At 45.1% G+C, this 17,453-nt stretch overlaps 1 protein-coding gene across 2 annotated transcripts in view; it reads left to right on the forward strand.

Moving 5' to 3' along the window:
- Positions 1 to 17,453, forward strand: part of ELP3 (elongator acetyltransferase complex subunit 3) — a 146,053-nt gene that overhangs the window by 84,196 nt on the left and 44,404 nt on the right. For both annotated transcript variants that reach the window (XM_071448056.1, XM_071448046.1), the window contains exon 10: positions 15,802 to 15,995. In XM_071448056.1, coding sequence (XP_071304157.1) covers positions 15,802 to 15,995 — 194 coding nt within the window. The remainder of the gene's footprint in view (positions 1 to 15,801; positions 15,996 to 17,453) is intronic.

Here is a 17,453-nt window from a genome sequence, read left to right on the forward strand (position 1 = left end):
ATAAATCGGGATATTGTGGGGAGAACAGGCCGGGAGAGCAGGGAATGTTCACCTGGATCAGGGAAGGATCCAGGGAATCCTTGGAGCTGCTTCCAGAGCCTCGAGGGGCTCCAGCAGAGCTGGAATTTGGGAAAGGGCTGGAGGATCCAGGGAATGGCTCCAAATGGGGAATTTTGGGTGGGATCCTGTGGAGGAATCCTTCACTGTGAGGGACTGGGGAGGGATTCCCAGAGAAGCTGTGGCTGCCTCTGGGTCCCTGGGAATTTCCAAGGCCGGGCTGGAGCAGCCTGGGGAAGGTGTTGGGGTTGGAATGGGATCAGCTTTAAAGTCCCTTCCCACCCAGAGCATTCCATGAGATGGAAAATCTCCGTGGCTGTGTGGGAAATCTGCCTTTATTCCACTCTCAGGTCGCTGCCTTTGTCTCTGAAAATCGGGATTTTCTCCCCTCAGGAACCATCAGCGTTAGGATGGTGCCAATCACTGCCTCCCATTCACAAAAAGCCTGAAAAGGAGCAGTTCAGACCCTTTTCCACCCGAACCAGGGATGATTTCTGCACTTTGCAGCCCCCGTGGGTTGCTCAGGCTCATTCAGCCACTCTCTGTTCTGAGGCTTTTTACACCAGAAAAAGCCAGAATTTTTTTTTTCTTTCTTTTTCTTTCTCTTCTCCTTTTTTTTTTTTTTTTTTTTTCCATTCACAAATTATTTCCTGAGGTTGTTTTTTTTTTGGTTTTGTATTTTTTTTTTTTTCACTGAGGCCCCTTGCTGCTGAAGTCAATAATGAACATATGGCTGGGAACAGGCAGGCAAAAATAAAGGAATAAAGGGATAGAGAGTGCAAATTTTCCAGGCAAAGACAGCATCACTCAGTAAAATACCAATTTTAGTGCAGATCACCATCAACTACCGAGTGAAGAAACCACCAGGGCCAAATTAGATTTTTTGAGGGCTTAATTTTTGGTTTTGTGTGGGTTTGTATTTTCATTTCTGAATTCAAAAAGCAGAATGGTTTTGCTGTGAGCATTTGGAGGGGTTTATATTTTTATTTCTGAATTCAAAAAGCAGAATGGTTTTGCTGCGAGCATTTGGAGGGGTTTGTATTTTTATTTCTGAATTCAAAAAGCAGAATGGTTTTGCTGTGAGCATTTGGAGGGGTTTATATTTTTATTTCTGAATTCCAAAAGCAGAATGGTTTTGCTGTGAGAATTTGGAGGGGTTTATATTTTTATTTTTAAATTCAAAAAGCAGAATGGTTTTGCTGTGAGTATCTGTTAAAATAACCCCCAATTTGAGATTGGGGTTGTTTTAATCAAAACCAGGATGGAATTGCTGTGGATTTTTTTAGGGAGAGGAGACTTTCAAGCGATCCACACATTTTTGAGACAATGAAAAATGCTTTATTTCCTGTGCTGAGCCCCAGGGGAACGCTGACCCTCCTAGAAAGGAGAAAAAAAAAAAAAGAAACCAGGAGATGAAAGCAAAGGTGGAACTTGAGAGCAGATTGATGGAGGAATTCTCCTGGGTCTGTCCAGGATGGATGGAGGCAGGCTCGGAGCACCTGCACCGCCGAGCACAATCTGGACGCTCTGTCCGGGCCTCCAAGGTCAGCCTGAGCCTGCTCCAGCAGTTTTCCAGGTTCTTTGATCTCCATCTCTCCTGGGCTGTGTCCCAGCAGGGCCGGGATCCCCTGGTTTGGGAGACAAGAGCTCCCCAGCAGTGCTGGATCCCTGCAAGGGCTGGGATGGGAGGCAGGAGTGTCTGATCTGTGGGGAGATTCCTGGGTTCAGTGTGGAAAATGTTCCTGCTGGAGCTGGAGCTGATGGGGATTCACTTGGAGCTTGGGAAAGCTCCCTCTGACCTGTGGGGTTGAGGGGTTTGGGGAAGGCAGGAGGTGGAGAAGTTCCTGCATATCCAAGGTCCTTCACACAGCAGGGAATCCGCTTTTCCTACCCAAAATATGGGAAATTCCGGAAGAATCTGAGGTGTTTCAGGTGTTGGTGACCCTCTCCTGTCACTTTTTCCTTGGCTCAGTGGTTTCATGGTTCTTTGATCTCCATCTCCTCTGGGCTGTGTCCCAGCAGGGCCGGGATCCCCTGGTTTGGGAGACAAGAACTCCCCAGCAGTGCTGGATCCCTGGAAGGGCTGGGATGGGAGGCAGGAGCATTTCTTCTGGAAGTTTCCTGATCTGTGGGGAGATTCCTGGGTTCAGTGTGGAAAATGTTCCTGCTGGAGCTGGAGCTGGAGCTGGTGGGGATTCCCCTTGGAGCTTGGGAATGCTCCCTCTGACCTGTGGGGTTGAGGGGTTTGGGGAAGGCAGGAGGTGGAGAAGCTTCCAAGGTCCTTCACACAGCAGGGAATCCACTTTTCCTACCCAAAATATGGGAAATTCCAAAAGAATCTGAGGTGTTTCAGGTGTTGGTGACCCTTTTCTGTCACTTTTTCCTTGGCTTGGTGGTTTCATGGTTCTTTGATCTCCATCTCTCCTGGGCTGTGTCCCAGCAGGGCCGGGATCCCCTGGTTTGGGAGAGAAGAACTCCCCAGCAGTGCTGGATCCCAATATTCCAGAGGGAACCGACCATGGAAAGGCTGGGATGGGAGGCAGGAGTGTCTGATCTGTGGGGAGATTCCTGTGTTTAATGTGGAAAATGTTCCTGCTGGAGCTGGAGCTGGTGGGGATTCCCTTGGAGCTTGGGAAAGCTCCCTCTGACCTGTGGGGTTGAGGGGTTTGGGAAAGGCAGGAGGTGGAGAAGCTTCCAAGGTCCTTCACACAGCAGGGAATCCGCTTTTCCTACCCAAAATATGGGAAATTCTGGAACAATCTGAGGTGTTTCAGGTGTTGGTGACCCTTTTCTGTCACTTTTTCCTTGCCTTGGTGGTTTCCAGGTTCTTTGATCTCCATCTCTCCTGGGCTGTGTCCCAGCAGGGCGGGGATCCCCTGGTTTGGGAGAGGAGAACTCCCCAGCAGTGCTGGATCCCGATATTCCAGGGGGGAACCAACCATGGAAAGGCTGGGATGGGGGGCAGGAGCTTCTCTCCTGATCTGTGGGGAGATTCCTGGGTTTAATGTGGAAAATGTTCCTGCTGGAGCTGGAGCTGGAGCTGGTGGGGATTCACCCTGGAGCTTGGGAATGCTCCCTCTGACCTGTGGGGTTGAGGGGTTTGGGGAAGGCAGGAGGTGGAGAAGTTTCCAAGGTCCTTCACACAGCAGGAAATCCACTTTTCCTACCCAAAATATGGGAAATTCCGGAAGAATCTGAGGTGTTTCAGGTGTTGGTGACCCTTTTCTGTGACTTCTTCCTTGCCTTGGTGGTTCCATAATGGGAAATTTGGCAGCCCAGGCCCTGGAAGGGTTTTTCTGTCTGGCTGTGGATGGCCAGGAAAGCTGCAGCAATTCCCTGGAATGCCGCCCTCCCTGCCTTGGTCACGGAATAGTTCACAGGAGGTGGGGATTTTTGGATCTTGGGGAGTTTCTCCCCTCGGTCCCATCCGTGGGAGGTTTGGCCGTGAGCGCAGGCATTGAGAGGAAGCGATTTGGGATTGCTCAGGTTGGAAAAACTCCCGGGGATCATGGAATGCAACCATTCCCAGCACTGCCAAGGCCACCACGAATCCATGGACTGAAACCCCTCCAGGGATGGGGATTCTGCCATGGATCCACATCCCCAAAAATCCACATGGATTGAAATCCCTCCAGGGATGGGGATTAAACCATGGATCCATATCCCCAAAAATCCACATGGATTGAAATCCCTCCAGGGATGGGGATTCCACCATGGATCCACATCCCCAAAAATCCACATGGATTGAAATCCCTCCAGGGATGGGGATTCTGCCATGGATCCACATCTCCCCAAATCCACATGGATTGAAATCCCTCACAAGGATGGGGATTCCACCATGGATCCACATCCCCCCAAATTCCACATGGATTGAAATCCCTCCAGGGATGGGGATTCCACCATGGATCCATATCCCCAAAAATCCACATGGATTGAAATCCCTCCAGGGATGGGGATTTTACCATGGATCCACATCCCCCCAAATCCATGTGGATTTAAATCCTGGATCCATGAGCCCCCAAATCCACATGGATTTAGATCCATCCAGGGATGGGGACACCAACATGGATCCACATCCCCCCAAATCCACATGGATTGGAATCCCTCACAAGGATGGGGATTCTGCCATGGATCCATATCCCCCCCAAAAATCCACATGGATTGAAATCCCTCCAGGGATGGGGATTCCACCATGGATCCACATCCCTCCAAATCCATGTGGATTTAAATCCTGGATCCACATTCCCTCAAATCCACATGGATTTAGATCCATGCAGGGATGGGGACTCCACCACAAATCCATGTCCCCTCAAATCCACATGGATTTAAATCCTGGATCCATGAGCCCCCAAATCCACATGGATTTAAATCCAAGGTCCACATCCCTCCACATCCATGTGGATTTTCAATCCTCCAGTGTTGTGGACTCCACCACAGATCCATGTCCCCCCAAATCCACATGGATTTAGATCCCTCCAGGGATGGGGACTCCACCAAGGTCCACATCCCTCTAAATCCACGTGTATTTAAATCCTGGATCCATAAGTCCCCAAATCCACATGGATGGGAAATCCCTGCAGGCATGGGGACTCCACCACAGATCCAGGAGCCCCCAAATCCACAAGGACTTAAATCCTGGATCCAGGAGCCCCCAGATCCACATGGATTTAAATCCTGGATCCACGAACCCCCAAATCCACATGGGTGTGAAATCTCTCCAGGGATGGGGACTCCCCTACAGATCCATGAGCCCCCAAATCCACCTGCACTTCAATTCCTCTAGGGATGGGATTCCACCATGGATCCATGAGCCCCCAAATCCACATGGATTGAAATCCCTCCTGGGATGGGGACTCCACCAAGGCCCACATCCCCCCAGATCCATGTGGATTGAAATCCTGGATCCATGAGCCCCCAAATCCCCATGGATTGAAATCCTGGATCCATGAGGCCCCAAATCCCCATGGATTGAAATCCCGGATCCAGGAGCCCCCAGATCCACCTGGATTGAAATCCTGGATCCATGAGGCCCCAAATCCACATGGATTGAAATCTCTCCAGGGATGGGGATTCCACCAAGGCCCACATCCCCCCAGATCCATGTGGATTGAAATCCTGGATCCATGAGCCCCCAAATCCACACGGATTGAAATCCCTCCGGGGATGGGGACTCCACCAAGGCCCACATCCCTTCAAATCCACGTGGATTTAAATCCTGGATCCAGGAGCCCCCAAATCCACACGGATTGAAATCCCTCCTGGGATGGGGACTCCACCAAGGCCCACATCCCCCCAGATCCATGTGGATTGAAATCCTGGATCCAGGAGCCCCCAGATCCACGTGGATGTGGAATCCCTGCAGGGATGGGGACTCCACCCCTGCCCCGGGCTGGAACACCCTTTCCAAGCAGGAATTATTCCCCATTTCCAACCTGAACCTCCCCACGTGTAGCTCGAGGCTTTTTCCCCCTTTCGTGTCGCACTCCTGGAGGGAATTTTAGCAGAAACACTGGAATGGACAGGAAGCTCTTCGGGGACGGAAATAAAAACAAAACGCTACAAAACCAACCTCCCACCTTCCCATAACCCCGCCAGATAAATCCTCTGCTGTTCCGTCCCGAAAACACCGAGTCGGGGGTGACACCCCGGAGCCGGGTGACTTTAAAATGTTTCGATTTCCCCGATTTCAAACGTCCATTCCCAGCCCGGCAGGCGCCGCGTGTTCCAAAGGCGCGGCAAAGGCACCCTGGAACCCGCGTTTCTCGGTCACTGGGCCATTGTCTGCCGCGCTGAATGCAGATCCCATCGTTAGGGGCTCTTAATTAGCCCGGCATTGACGGCGGAGATGCAAATGAGGCCGGGGGAGAATGGAGGCGCGAGCTGCTGCTAATGCACGCAATTAAAGCGCTAAGTGATTGTTCCCTCCCCGCCGGGCTGCGGGTGCCACTCAAGGCAGGAGCTTTCAAGCGCTATAAATAATCCGGCTGATGGAGATAAGGGATGGAGCGTGGGGAGCTCCGATAATGCTCGTCTTACTCGCACCATTTGAATTTAATCGGCTCCTTTCAGGCGGGAGGAGCCCATTCGAGGAGCGGGTTTGAGGGGCGCAGTCCATCTCCACTGGTTTGAATTTTCAGTCTCTGGTCATTCAAAAATAGAGCTCAGATAATGCTCGTCTTATTCACACAATTTGAATTTATCAGCTCTTTTCAGGCGGGAGGAGCCCATTCGAGGAGCGGGTTTGAGGGGCGCAGTCCATCTCCAGTGGTTTGAATTTTGAATGTCTCTGGTCATTCGAAAACAGAGCTCAGATAATGCTCGTTTTACTCACACAATTTGAATTTATCAGCTCCTTTCAGGCGGGAGGAGCCCATTCGAGGAGCGGGTTTGAGGGGCGCAGTCCCATCTCCAGTGGTTTGAATTTTCAATCTCTCTGGCCATTCAAAAATGGGTTTTTGGTGACCTTTACTCTGAGCAAATCCTGGCGTTGGAGTGAATCGCTTTCAGAAATTGCTGCTTTTATCCCCTTTTTGTATCCAATCTCCTGCAGCAGTCGGGCACCTGCAGGGCCAGGAGATTAAGGGTGCCCGGTGAATCTTGGGGCTGTGAAATGTTCCAGTGGAATCCCGTGAAATTCGCCTTGGTTTGCTCCTTTTGGGGTTTTTTTGTTTTTTTGAAGCTGGTTTCTCATTCATTGCGTGCTGAGTGTGGTCAGGAAAATCCGATTAAAACCTCCGGAATTTTGGCTGATGCTGAATTTGGGGATGGGGCTCGTGAGGATCCCAAATCCTCCAACCTTTCCCTGTGGGCCAGGGGTTCTCTGATTTAAAAGGGTTTTTTGCGAGAGCACAAGGAGGGGAAAATATTGAAATTAAAGGTGTTCCCTCCCGATTCCATCTCCTGTTCCCTCCTTGGAATGAGAGGATCTTTCCCAAATCCAGCTGTTCCACGATTCTGGGGTTCTATTCTGATCTAACAGACGCTGACTTTTGGTTTCCTGGAATCCCAATTTCCCAGTTGCAAAGTCGCTGAAAGCTTTTGGTGAGAGTTGGGGGAAAAATAATTCACAGTTATTATTTACTGTGAAAAAATCCTCGGTTTTCTTTAATATCCCATAAATTGAGGAATAACGGTACAGGGAAATTATATTTTAAGGTATGGAGGAATCCATATGAACCTCCAGGTTTGTTCCAGCTGATCAGAGCTGACCTTTATTAACTTTAATTAAATTTAAATTTGAATTTTTACTTTCATTAAATTGCTGCAATAATCCCTCATGCCTTGCCCATTGGCCACGCCCCCAAATTTACATTTACCTTCAGTAAATCTTAATTATCTAAAACCTGTTAAATACCTGAGGGGAGAAAACCTCAGGGAGGATTGGTTTGGCTTTGAGGGTGGTGGTGCTTCCGTTTGGAATAGTCTCAGAAATATTCCAATGTATAAAGCAATACATAATTGTGTTAATAATATAGTAATAATTATATTAATATTAATTATATTATTATATTATAGTTTACATATTTGACATATTACATTACTATATATTATATTATATTATATTATATTATATTATATTATATTATATTATATTACAATAGAATATCTATTATATTATATATATTAATATTATTATATAGTAATATTATTATATATCAATATATAATATATTATTAATATAATATTGTTACATAATTAATATACTATATTAATTATATTATATAATAATATAATTATATGACATATTACATATATATAACACAATACATTGCCTATTATATCTATTAATTATATTATTATATATTAATATTATATAATATTAATAATATAATTATATGACATTACATATATATAACACACTATATTGTCTGTTATATATATTAATTATATTATTATATATTGATATTATATAATATTAATATTATTATTATATGACATATTACATTCATATAACACAATATATTGCCTATTATATCTATTAATTATATTATTATATATTGATATTATATAATATTAATAATATTATATGATATATTACATATATATAACACAATATATTGCCTATTATATATATTAATTATATTATTATATATTAATATTACATAATATTAATAATATAATTATATGACATTACATATATATAACACACTATATTGTCTATTATATCTATTAATTATATTATTATATATTGATATTATATAATATTAATAATATAATTATATGACATTACATATATATAACACACTATATTGTCTGTTATATATATAAATTATATTATATATTGATATTATAAAATATTAATAATATCATTATATGACATATTACATATATATAACACAATATATTGCCTGTTATATCTATTAATTATATTATATATTGATAATATATAATATTAATAATATCATTATATGACATATTACATACATAAAACACAATATATTGCCTATTATATCTATTAATTATATCATTATACTATAACAATTCTGTCAATAATGTACTAATATTCCTATAAATAAATATATAACAACAATTCCAATATAAGGATGCCCTCCCTGGGTCATCTTTCGCCTCTCCCCGCGGAGCAGCCGTGGATTAGCCCTGACTCAGCCTGGAGCTGATGGAAAACCTCCAGAGCTGCCATGGATGGTGGCCTCTGGAACAAATATTTTCAGGATTCAATTTGTCTTGGCAGGAAACAGCTCCGGAGGGTTTTTATCAGCCCCAGACACCTTTTAAGGTGTCTAATTAAAAAAAAATATATATATAAAACAAACACACAAGAAAAGGCCACAATTCCTCTTAAATCTTGGCACGTATTGGCATTTTCTGCTCCCTTTGTTTCAGGGGAAACTTAATCAAAAGCAGTTTGTGAATGGGGAGAGGTTGAACCTTTAAATATTGGGATTTACAGGGAAAAGGGGCTGGGGAGGAGGAGCCGCTCCCTTATCTCGTTTGAAATTAATTACTTGGGGAATCAGCTCGGGAGAGTTCTGAGGCATTAACAGGGAAATCTGTGTGTGTTTAAAAGCCACTGGGGAGCAGAATTATCATTATTATCATTATTATTATTGTTATTATTCATGCTCGGACGTCAGAGGCGCAGAGGAGTGGAGGGACAGAATTCAGAATTCAGAATTCAGAATTCAGGGTGAGCCGGGCTCTGCTGGCTGCGTGCAGAATCCAGGAATGCGGGTGAATCATGGCTGTGACAAACGCCACTCGCTCGGCTTTACAATGCTCAAAGTGTCACCGAAACACAATGGTCACAGAAATAGGAATGCAATTAGAGTAATAACAATCTGGGCAATTTGAATTAGGGCAATATGAGACAATAGAGACAAAGAGTTATGGATGTCTGGGTACCTTTTCTGGGCAAAATAACCCGAAAAAGGACACACATTAACAGAGGATTAACCCTTAAAAACAACAGCCTGTTGCATATTCATACACCTCATCCATGATGCATAAATTCCATTCAAACACAGGATTCTGTCTGGTCATCCTCAGCTTCTTCCTCTGAATCCTGACAGCGCTTTCAGGTGGGAAGAAGTTCATTTCTTCTGATAAGAGGGCAATAAATTCATTTTCTCTGAAAGATTCAGGTGTCCTGGGGCTGCTATCTCAGTGCAAGTCCTTTCTTTAAAAAAAGTATCTTACATTTTATTCATTAGTTTCTATTGCTTAGTTTTTATCATCACTTTCTATTTCAGTTATTAGTGTATTAGTTAATATTTATTATTTAGTTCCTACTTTAACATTTTTAACAACCTAAAACTCTATTTACCACACTACTTAAGAGAATGAATCCAGCATTATTTGAAGAAACAGGGCAGGAGACTTTTTCTCCTTTTGATGCTTTTATTAAAAGTGTTCAGCTCAAGACTGGGAAGCCCAATGGGTCCAAAGTCTCCTCTCCAGGGTGACCCAGAGGAGGAGGAGGAGGAGGAGGAGGAGGAGGAGGAGGAAGGTGCAGCTTCATTCCCTCCTGGGGCAGAGCTGGGGCTCCAGGCCTCGGGGGAGCCTCTTGGGCATCACCCCAGTCTGGATTTCCCATTCCTTCCCCCTCCAGGTGTTGCTTTACGATGATTTCCCATTCCAGGTGTTACTTTAAGATGATTTCCCATTCCTTCCACCTCCAGGTGTTGCTTTAAGATGATTTCCTGTTCCTTCCACCCCCAGGTGTTGCTTTAAGATGATTTCCCGTTCCTTCCCCCTCCAGGTGTTGCTTTAAGATGATTTCCCATTCCTTCCACCCCCAGGTGTTACTTTAAGATGATTTCCCCGTTCCTTCCACCCCCAGGTGTTGCTTTCAGATGATTTCCCATTCCTTTTACCCCCAGGTGTTACTTTAAGATGATTTCCCATTCCTTTTACCCCCAGGTGTTGCTTTAAGATGATTTCCCATTCCTTTTACCCCCAGGTGTTGCTTTAAGATGATTTCCCATTCCTTTTACCCCCAGGTGTTGCTTTAAGATGATTTCCCATTCCTTTTACCCCCAGGTGTTGCTTTCAGATGATTTCCTGCTCAGGCCGAGGGGCACCAAGGGTTCCCAGCACCTCTGCAGGCTCAGAATTCCATCCCTCACGCCCGGGCATCTCTCTCATTTCCTAATTCTGCATCGGCTCCTTGGTTTTGGGGTCTTTTTGGGATGTCTGACACTTCCCATGGCATGCAGGTCCCGAAGTTATTGTTTTGCATTTTCTGCTGCCCCCTCCTCGCACGTCTCATCCCTTCCCCTCGCTGTCAGGGGACAGGAGCCATTGACTGAGCCCAAGCCAGGGTTTTTACCGGCACAAAAGGAACCATTAATTTGTGATTATCATAACAAACAGGCAGCGCTGTAGCACCAACTCTGCTCTGACTGGTTCTGTAACTTTTTTCCCCACAAAAAAAATGGGCAGAGTTTTGTTTATAACGTTACTTTCTAACACAGTACATATAAATACTCATTTGAATATTTGTGAAAAGTCAGTCATAAAATAAGTGCATTTTCCACAATTCCCGCTTTGGGATGATGGGAATATTAACCCAGGCCCTGCCTGGAGTGGCTCCAGTTGAGCCCATCCTCACCTGAACTGCTCCATCCTCCCCTGCCAGGACACTCAGCCCGCTCCCATCTCCTTCCTTCTCCTCATTTTCCATCCACCACCCACAAAAAGTGGAATTCAGCTTGGCTGGATCGTTCTCCAGGCCCTTTGGGAGCTGGATTTGAAGGAATTGGATTGATCCAAAAAGCCTTGGAGGTCCTGGAGGAGATCCCTGGAGGTGTCCAGGGAAGGCTGGAGCGGCCTGGGATGTTGGATTTGAAGGAATTGGATCGATCCATAAATGCTTGGAGGTCCTGGAGGAGATCCCTGGAGGTGTCCAGGGAAGGCTGGAGCAGCCTGGGATGTTGGATTTGAAGGAATTGGATCGATCCATAAATCCTTGGAGGCCCTGGAGGAGATCCCTGGAGGTGTCCAGGGAAGGCTGGAGCAGCCTGGGATGTTGGATTTGAAGGAATTGGATTGATCCAAAAAGCCTTGGAGGTCCTGGAGGAGATCCCTGGAGGTGTCCAGGGAAGGCTGGAGCAGCCTGGGATGGACGGTGGGCAGTGCAGGGGCTGGCATGGGGTGAGCTGAGATCCCTTCCCACCCCTGATCCCAGGATTCTCCTGGCTCCAGACCTTGCTTTGTCTCCCAGGCTGTGCTGAGGGCTGAGCCGCCTGGAAAATCAGATTTTCCACCTCTTGTTTCCCTGCGTGCCCCGGGCTGGATCCAGGCCTGGTTTAGGAAAAGGAAAAACCTGGATTATTGCAATTCCTGACCTTCCCATCCTGGTACTGGGTCTGGTGTGCCTTGGAGCTGAGCTGGTCCATTCTGGGGGTTTTATCCTGATTAATCCTTGCCTGGCTCCTGATTCCACTTTTCCTTTAAATCAGTTCAATCCTTGCCTGGCTCCTGATTCCACTTTTCCTTTAAATCAGTTCAATCCTTGCCTGGCTCCTGATTCCCCTTTTCCTTTAAATCACTTTAATCCTTGCCTGGCTCCTGATTCCACTTTTCCTTTAAATCAGTTTAATCCTTGCCTGGCTCCTGATTTCACTTTTCCTTTAAATCACTTTAATCCTTGCCTGGCTCCTGATTCCCCTTTTCCTTCAAATCAGTTTAATCCTTGCCTGGCTCCTGATTTCAGTTTTCCTTTAAATCACTTTAATCCTTGCCTGGCTCCTGATTCCACTTTTCCTTTAAATCAGTTCAATCCTTGCCTGGCTCCTGATTTCAGTTTTCCTTTAAATCACTTTAATCCTTGCCTGGCTCCTGATTTCAGTTTTCCTTTAAATCACTTTAATCCTTGCCTGGCTCCTGATTCCCCTTTTCCTTCAAATCAGTTTAATCCTTGCCTGGCTCCTGATTCCACTTTTCCTTTAAATCACTTTAATCCTTGCTTGGCTCAGGGTGACCTGCCTGGCTCCTGATTTTAGTTTTCCTTTAAATCAGTTTAATCCTTGCCTGGCTCCTGATTCCACTTTTCCTTTAAACCAGTTTAATCCTTGCTTGGTTCAGGGTGCCCTCCCTGGCTCCTGATTTCAGTTTTTCTTTAAATCACTTTAATCCTTGCCTGGCTCCTGATTCCACTTTTCCTTCAAATCAGTTCAATCCTTGCCTGGCTCCTAATTTTAGTTTTCCTTTAAATCAGTTTAATCCTTGCTTGGCTCAGGGTGCCCTGCCTGGCTCCTGATTTTAGTTTTCCTTTAAATCAGTTTAATCCTTGCTTGGCTCCTGATTTCCTAATTTCACTTTTCCTTCAAATCAGTTTAATCCTTGCCTGGCTTCTGATTTCACTTTTCCTTTAAATCCCTTTAATCCTTGCCTGGCTCCTGATTTTAGTTTTCCTTTCAATCAGTTTAATCCTTGCTTGGCTCCTAATTTCACTTTTCCTTCAAATCAGTTTAATCCTTTCTTGATTTCAGGGTGCCTTGCCTGGCCCCTAAGTTTAGTTTTCCTTTAAACCAGTTTAATCCTTGCCTGGCTCAGGGTGCCCTGCCTGGCTCCTGATTCCACTTTTCCTTTAAATCACTTTAATCCTGTCTTGGTTTCAGGGTGCTCTGCCTGGCTCCTGATTTCGCTTTTCCTCTGTTGAAATTATTTCATTGTAATTATCAATCCCAAAATTTAATCTGGGGAAAAACCCAACCTGGGTGCTCCATGTGGGATTCAGGCAGGGAAATCAGAGCCAGACTTCGCCCTGCTGTTCTCAGGGCCTGCTCAGAGTGGGGAATAACAGAGAAAAACAGAATAAATCTGTTTTAAACAGATTTATTAAACACAGAAAACCAGAATAAATCTCTTTTAAACAGATTTATTAAACACAGAAAACCAGAATAAATCTGTTTTTCTCCGTTGCTGTTCCAGTGCTGTGGCCCAGAGACGTTGATTGATCTCATCCCTATTGTTCCAATTCCGGGCTCTGGGACAATAAATGGTGCAAAATCCATGGAATTCACCCTGGAAAATACAAGGAAAGCACAGATTTGACTCCTTCTGGTGTTGTGTGGGCCTTTGTTCCTCCTGTGGCTTCCTCTTCAAATCTAGAACAGATTTTTCATTTCTAAAAATGCCATAAACCCATAAATACTCACAGCTCAGCCTAAGCCAGGAATTCCCAGTAATTCCCATATTTCCAACCACAAAACCCCTCTGGAAATGAAAGTTCCAACCAAAGTTCCCAACCCCAGGGAACGGTCGCTTTGCCCTTTTTCTTTTTTTTTTTTTCCTCTTTTTGATCCAACTTGTTGGGGAAGATGATAAAGATATTATAATTAGTGTAATATTATGATATAATAATTATATAAATATATTATTATATAATTATAATAATATATTATAATTAATATAATTATATAAATATACACATATATTTATCATATATAGTTATAATATATAATAAATATATAAATCTATTATATAAATCTATTATAAACATAATTATTATATAATATATAATTAATGTATTATAAATATAATTATTATATTTTATACATATATTTGTATGTATTATTAATATAATTATATAAATATATTGTTATTATTACATTATTATTATATAGTTCTATTATTCTGTTGTAATTATATTATTATCATATAATTATAATTATATCATATTATAAATATGATTGCCTGGCAGAAAATTTTGAGAATATGGAAACTAGAAGCGAGACTGAAATGAAAGCCAAGCTTTTTATTATTTATTATTTCTATTAATAACATACTACATTCAATCTATACTAAAAGAATGGAAGAAGGGATTTCATCAGAAGGCTGGCAAGGAAAAAACTGGAATGATAACAAAATCTTGTGACTCTCAGAGAGTCTGAGCCAGCTGGGCTGTGATTGGCCATTAATTAGAAACAACCCCATGAGACGAATCCCAGATGCTCCTGTTGCATTCCACAGCAGCAGATAACCATGGTTTACATTTTGTTCCTGAGGCCTCTCAGCTTCTCAGGAGAAAAAAATCCTAAGGAAAGGGTTTTTCAGAAAATATCATGGCTACACTGTGTGTAAATGCTACAGGATTTGTGTATTGTACTGGATTGGTGAGTGAGAATTATGATATTCAACACAGAAGAAGATTTATGGTATTGTAAAGGGAAACTCGCTCTCTTACCCTATAAATCTCTTATCCTCTCATCCCCTTTACCTTTAGGGTTTAAAATATAACACAGGATGGTGATGTAATGATTCTTACAGGCTGTATGTAAATGCCACAGGATTTGTGTCTTGTACTGGATTGGTCAGTGAAAATCAGAATATTCAACACAGAAGAAGATTTATGGTATTGTAACAGGAGCCTCACTCTCTTACCCTCTTATCCTCTCATCCTCTTTACCTTTAGGGTTTAAAATGTAACCCAGTGTGGTGATGTGATGATTCTTACAGGCTGTGTGTAAATGCCACAGGATTTGTATCTTGCGCTAGATTGGTTAGTGAGAATTATGATATTCAACACAGAGGAAGATTTATTGTATTGGAACGGGAGCCTTGCTCTCTTACCCTCTCATCCTCTCATCCCCTTTACCTTTAGGGTTTAAAATGTAACACGGTGAGGTGATGTAATGGTTCTTATGGGCTGTGTGTAAATGCCATAGGATTTGTATCTTGTGCTAGATTGGTGAGTGAGAGTCAGAATATTCAACACAGAAGAAGATTTGTTGTATTGTAACGGGAACCTTGCTCTCTTACCCTCTTATCCTCTCATCCTCTCATCCCCTTTACCTTTAGGGTTTAAAATGTAACACAGTAATGTGATGTAATGGTTCTTATGGGCTGTGTGTGAATGCCATAGGATTCGTGTCTTGTACTGGATTGGTGAGTGAGAGTCAGAATATTCAACACAGAAGATGATTTATTGTATTGTAATGGGAACCTCACTCTCTTACCCTCTCACCCTCTCATCCTCTTTACCTTTAGGGTTTGAAATGTAACCCAGTGTGGTGATGTGATGATTCTTACGGGCTGTGTGTGAATGCCACAGGATTTGTGTCCTAGGCCGGGTTAGTGACAATCAGAATGTTCAACACAGAGGAAGATTTAAGGTCTTGTAACAGGAACCTCACTCTCCTCCTCTCTTGCCCTCTCATCCTCGCAATAAACCCCAAATTCCACCCCTGCCTTCAGAGATCTCCCCTCTCCTCCCATCCCCACCATCCCACCCCGCGGCTCTCCCACACCAACTCTTTCTTTTTGTTGTTGTTTTCCCAGGAGTTTTTTGAGAACCCGGCGTTCCGTCCGGACGGGCTGAAGCTGTACCCCACGCTGGTGATCCGCGGCACGGGGCTCTACGAGCTCTGGAAAACGGGGAGGTACCGGAGCTACCCCCCCAGCACCCTGGTGGACCTGGTGGCCCGGATCCTGGCCCTGGTGCCGCCCTGGACCCGCGTCTACCGCGTCCAGAGGTAATTCCCGGCTGGAGCCGCCCCCCGCGCTGCGCCGGCAGCGATTCCGGCCTCGATCCGTTCATTACGGCCCCAGATCCGACCGGGCCTTCGTTATCGCCCAGGGGGCTCCAGCCTTTCCTTGGACACTGCCAGGGATTCTCTGGGAATGCCAGCCCAGCCAGGAATCCCTTCCCAAATCCCATCCCAAGCTCCCCTTTTTCCCAGGGAATTCCCTCCATTCCCAGCTCTCCCAGCCTGGCATTGGATCCATCCCCATCCCAGCTCCTCTCCGGGAAGGAATTTCGGGATACAGGGGCTTCACTGGGAATTGGGCACTCCAGGAAGGGTTTCCCTTCCCTTTTCCATCCCTGAATTCCATAAGGAATCCCTTGGAATGAATTCTGAGTGTCCTGGATCCCAGAATCCCAGAATGGTTTGGGATGGGATCCATGGATCTTCAATCCCGTCCCATTCCAACCTTGATCCCAGATTGCACCAACCTTTCCTTGGACACTGCCAGGGATTCTCTGGGAATGCCAGCCCAGCCAGGAATCCCTTCCCAAATCCCACCCCAAGCCCAGCCAGGAATCCCTTCCCAAATCCCATCCCAAGCTCCCCTTTTTCCCAGGGAATTCCCTCCATTCCCAGCTCTCCCAGCCTGGCATTTGGTCCATCCCCGTCCCAACTCCTCTCTGGGAAGGAATTTTGAGATCCAGGGGCTTCCCTGGGAACTGGGGACTCCAGGAAGGGTTTCCCTTCCCTTTTCCATCCCCGAATTCCATAAAAATCCCTTGGAATGAATTCTGAGTGTCCTGGATCCCAGAATCCCAGAATGGTTTGGGATGGGATCCATGGACCTTCAATCCCATCCCATTCCAACCTTGATCCCAGATTGCTCCAGCCTTTCCTTGGACACTGCCAGGGATTCTCTGGGAATTCCAGCCCAGCCCCTCCCACCCTCACAGCCAGGAATTCCTGTCCAAGATCCCATCTAAATCTCCCTTTTCCCAGCCGGAAGCCATTCCCTGTGTCCTGTCCCTCCATCCCTTGTCCCTCTCCAGCTCTCCTGGAGCTCCTTTAGGCCCTGGAAGGGGCTCCAAGATCTCCCTGGATCCCTCTCCAGGTGACCATTCCCAGCTCTCCCAGCGGCTCTGCTGGCCCCCTGAGCTTCCCAGCCCCAGACGTGTCCAGAGGTAATTCCCAACTGGAGCGGTCTCCGGGAGGGATTCCGGCCTCGATCCGTGAATTACGGCCCCGTCTGACTCAGCCTTCGTTATCTCACAGTTTTAATTGCTAATTAAGCAAAGATCGTAGAGCTGGTCCCTCTCTGTGCAGGCGGGAAAGGCCAAGCGGGATGGGGAGGTGGAAGTTGGGAAATGCACGGAAAATTCCGGAGGCGCCGCTGACCAGCGGCTGGGAGGATCCTGAGGGATAATGGGGTGGAGCCCATGGTGGATAATGGTGGATCCTGTGATG

The sequence above is a fragment of the Agelaius tricolor genome, unplaced genomic scaffold (assembly GCF_023055355.1).
Source record: "Agelaius tricolor isolate 1412-34295 unplaced genomic scaffold, bAgeTri1.0.p SCAF_1, whole genome shotgun sequence".
Lineage (NCBI taxonomy): Eukaryota > Metazoa > Chordata > Aves > Passeriformes > Icteridae > Agelaius > Agelaius tricolor.